We start from the raw sequence: 4,422 nt of genomic DNA, 5'->3' as shown, positions 1-4,422 counted from the left end.
AAACATGAAAGAAATGATGCTCCAAAACCAAACCGTCCCATGTCCTCCACCTGTTCTCGGGCACAATCTCCAGGAAGATATTGTCCCTCTCCTGCAGTGAGGCCGGTAACACGCAGGGTCTACCCCCTCCAGCTCTGCCCGGTGCAAGTGGATCGTCTGTCTTGGTACAGAGGCTAGGTACTCTGTGGGGTCAAAGTCACGCAGAGGGAAGTCCACAATCTTCTGGCTTTTAATCCACTTGTTGCCCACAAACTGGAATCTCTTGAGATGCACAATCTGCATGAAGGAAAATGATACAGGTTTAGTAAACACATTGGAAAGTAAAAAGAAATGTTGTTTGCGTAATCAAATGCAAATCTGACAATTAAGATTAATGACAATGATGTTAAATTATTCTCTAAGATATTTGGATTTTTTTTAATAAATTATAAGGCTGTGGGATCATCAAAGCTGCAATGGCATTACATCAGTGCACTCAATTAATTTTTCAATCCCTCTAAAACAACTTTCTTTTCATTCAACCAACTGATTATGTTTAATTTTTCCTTTTACACTCATCAGTGTTTATCATAACAAAATTAAAGTTTATAGGGTTATAGGGGTAGGGGAATACAGTCAAAATATAGCATTTTTCAAAACTGGCCTCAAAATCTTCCCTATATCATCTAGAAATACTCCAGGGAAATTTTTTCAGACAATTTTAAATGTTGGTCTGGGTTTTAAATGGGCAAAGGTCCTAACTCACAGGAGGTGGGGGCAGGTTGGAACCTTCTAATGCACGAGAAAAGGCAAATTTCCATTAAAATCCTGTTTTAAACCAAAGTCTAGTTGATTGTGTGTTAGTTTGGGAAGGTGGAGGCCTTGGCAACTCACAAAATAACCTCAGTAGCCACTTAGGAAGTTTGTTATACATGAACAATCAGCAGTGCATGCTTATCTCTAGCTCCTATATTTTGCCCTGATTCTGGTCAAATAAACCTATTTGCTATGATTTAGTCACTCTAAGGACCCAAGCTGTAAGGCTTGATATAAATAAATAGACAAAGGCACAAAAATAGAATTTACTCACGGGGCTGACTGTATTAATTCCTCTAAATATAGTGCTTTTCAATTCAAATATTTTTAGAATAGTAACCTCTTTGTATAAAGACCAAAACATATACCCTCGTTTGCATGTGCTGCACTAGAATCTGTGTGGAGTTACACAGCATCCTTCCTAAAAAAAGTCATTCAAATGATACATATATGTATGATAAAAGGTACCACTACCAAAAATAATGTATTTCAGGAAAGGGGTGTGCCTAATGAACAGGCACATTCATACATCTGCAAATACTGCGTGTAACACAGGTACCTACACCAACACCAAAAATCATTAAAATAGAATATTGTGTCAAGGTATAACAGTGACCAAAGCAGAATCTTACTAGAATTGGTGGTAGTCTCCAAATCTGCAACTTCTTGGCTGCCTGCTGGACTTTCTTGCACTTGTCACAGGAATACTCAAGGGTTTCCTCAGAGCAAAACGCCTCCAGGCAATCTGAGAGTGCAATGGGCTCCACATGTTTGCGGCGCATTTCTTCCACACTCGCATGCTCTAAGACCACCTGTTGGCAATAAAGTTGTCAAAGAAAGTGTAATCAATTTCCATTAAAAAAAATCTGACACAACATTTTCTACCTGACATATCCAATCCATATCTGACTTGCTTACCTTTTCTAACACAGTCTGGTATCGCAGGTGGAGTGCCGTGGGGTCCCAATCGATCGCTAAGAAAGCTGCATTTTGTGGGAAGGTGTTGTCATCACAAGGTAGCTGGCAACCGCGGCAAAATCTGTACCACGGACACAGCGCACATTGCAGGCCCTCACGTTCCACTACTCGTAGCACGAATGGGAATTCATAACCCAAACTATCATCACTGCAATACCAAAAGGAGCCACATGTTAACACTGATACACAGAATAAAAGCTCTACAGTAAAGAGAGTTACACTTAAGATTCAGCATCAGCATTCAGTAAAACAAGAGATGCAGTTTAATTAATAATTAAAAAAAAAAAACACTATAATAACACTCTGATAAATTTCCTTTCAAACATTTGTAAGCAGATATTCTACTGAAAAACTCCTCACCAGTCATGTGCATGGTTGGGCCCTGCAGCCTCAGATGGTGGCAGAGGAGACACCAGTCTTGACACTTGGGTCCACACTGCCTGGTAGAGGTCCTGGTGAAGAGATTCTTATGTCAGATTGGGTAAAAATACTCCACGCTTCTCAACTAATGAAGTCTCTTTCTTAAGATCAACACATATTTCCTTCTCTTTCATAGCAAACATCAAAATTATATCAAATGAAGTGTCTCTACTAACTTGGTGTGTACTTGAAGCACTGCACGGTACAACTAGAGGTAGTCCAAATAAACTTGGCCTTGTCTTTTGCGATGACAGGAAGTAAACCTCTTGTCGCATCTGTATAATTAAAATAATTTTATCAGTCTTTTTTGGGTTACAGCATCAATTTTCAGACTCTTTAGGGTATCTTTCCCTTGTTTCCTCTACTTCCATTTCCAACTTATCAAACAATCTTCATCAAACAATCCACTGTCATAAAAATTACACTGAACTACTCAATCTTTCCCTGTAAAGAGGGATACTTAAAAACAATACCCAAGTAAAGTGACAAAAATAATATCATAATTTACAATTCTGGCTCTATGACTAAGAAAAAAAACATCAAATCAGTTCCCTTACCATTTTTCTGTGAAAGGCAGTAATAAATCCTTTGTGAGTATTATAGAGGTCGTTGTCATGCTGAATGGATGAGCATGTGGAAGAGGCGGGCCCTGATGAGGTGGACGATAAGCTACTGTTACTGTCCTTGCGCTGGATGGCATTGCTTGCAGCAGTTTCCTGCAATATGCGAGTTAGAGGGTAAACATAACTAAACTGATTTTTTTTATAGCAAAAAAATTTATATCAAAACTCTTCATATTTAATTAATTAGAAAATATAAGCATCTTTCTTTGTGACCTATCCTGTTGAGCACAGCAGGTATCTCAAGCTATTCATCATGCATACAAAAAGTTTACAATGAAAAATGAAAGATTTGTATTCATCAATATGTTTAAGGGGACAAGACTGGATTCACAGCCTTACATGACACCGTGAATGAAATCACTATATCCGACCCTTCCTACTAATACAAGCCAAGACAATTCACCTGCTCAGGCAGAGGGTGACTAGATTGCAGACTCAACTTGCTGCTGTTGATCTCCAGACTACTAGGACTTGAGATGTAACTCTCAGTGGTTCCATTGCTGTGGGAGGGGCTGCTGATGCCTTCTGCAAATAAAAAGAAGATATTAATCTTACTCAATGCCATTCCACTTACTACCTTATTTCATTATGTGCCAAGTTTCTTTTTAGTCTGATCAATTTCAGCTTTTGCTATTATCCTATATGCAAGACATGCAAATTCTCATCACATCATCCAAGAATTCTTTAGTTCTTTACTTTAAGTTGAAAAAAAAAAACTACTTTCATGTGAAAATGGCAAAAAAGCACGATATACTGTCTGATATTCTTCTAACACCATCCTACAGAACACCAACATAGCAAATTGGGCTGCAATAAACTTGCCTCTCAAGCAGGGAGAGCTATGGTGGGTAGATCGTTGTATATGAGTAAACACATGTCGGTCTCTTGCACTCCGTGTGGCTGACCTGACTTCACTGGCATGGGAGGAGGTGGGGGAGGGCAATTCATAACAAAAGAGTGCACTTCCTGAGACTGCTCGCACCCGACCCTCATCCATAGGAATAGACTGCGAGAGAGATCAAACGCAATCAATCAATCTCCTGTTTCATATATCTTACTACATATGTATAAGTTTAAATCTAATTGGTAACCAATTGATACCTATTTCTTTTTGCCTTTACATTAAGCTAGAAATAAAAATACTACTACATGATTCCTTACTATTATCAAACCACTATTATCCATTTACTCTGACTGAACTTGTGTGGTACCATCAACAACTTGACATGCATCAGAAGAATTTTAAGAAAGAGTGCAAAATACTCTTTGTATTTCTCAGATGATACAATACATCCATCTTTTCATCTGAATTTCTCCAGTTACTTTCTAGAGCTCCCACAACAGTGACATGTAATGACTATACCTTGATCTGACCATTTGCCAGTTCACTGAGCATCATCTGGTGTGGAGGTATACTGGTCAGAAGGTGGAGCTGCTGCTTGACGTCATAGTAGCGACTGTCACTGTTGAGCCGGAGCCCATACTTCACAGGCACACTACCATCAAGTTTGATAACTGTGGATAACAAGAATTCATTAGAAAAGAATTATGACTCTCAAACAATATCAGTTTTAAGTAAAAATCCATTCAAACTTGGTGCATGCAA

At 38.6% G+C, this 4,422-nt stretch overlaps 1 protein-coding gene across 1 annotated transcript in view; it reads right to left on the bottom strand.

Moving 5' to 3' along the window:
* Positions 1-4,422, bottom strand: part of LOC119591924 (ubiquitin carboxyl-terminal hydrolase 32-like) — a gene marked incomplete in the record, with an annotated part of 40,183 nt that overhangs the window by 8,387 nt on the left and 27,374 nt on the right. Inside the window, 10 exon segments of the mRNA XM_037940678.1 lie at positions 52-105; positions 108-276; positions 1,428-1,607; positions 1,714-1,921; positions 2,134-2,225; positions 2,370-2,468; positions 2,751-2,909; positions 3,220-3,341; positions 3,639-3,822; positions 4,180-4,331. Of these exon segments, the coding sequence (XP_037796606.1) occupies positions 52-105; positions 108-276; positions 1,428-1,607; positions 1,714-1,921; positions 2,134-2,225; positions 2,370-2,468; positions 2,751-2,909; positions 3,220-3,341; positions 3,639-3,822; positions 4,180-4,331 (1,419 nt within the window).

Source organism: Penaeus monodon, chromosome 29, assembly GCF_015228065.2.
Source record: "Penaeus monodon isolate SGIC_2016 chromosome 29, NSTDA_Pmon_1, whole genome shotgun sequence".
NCBI classification, from domain to species: Eukaryota; Metazoa; Arthropoda; class Malacostraca; order Decapoda; family Penaeidae; genus Penaeus; species Penaeus monodon.
This window is presented reverse-complemented; position numbering and strand designations above follow the sequence as displayed.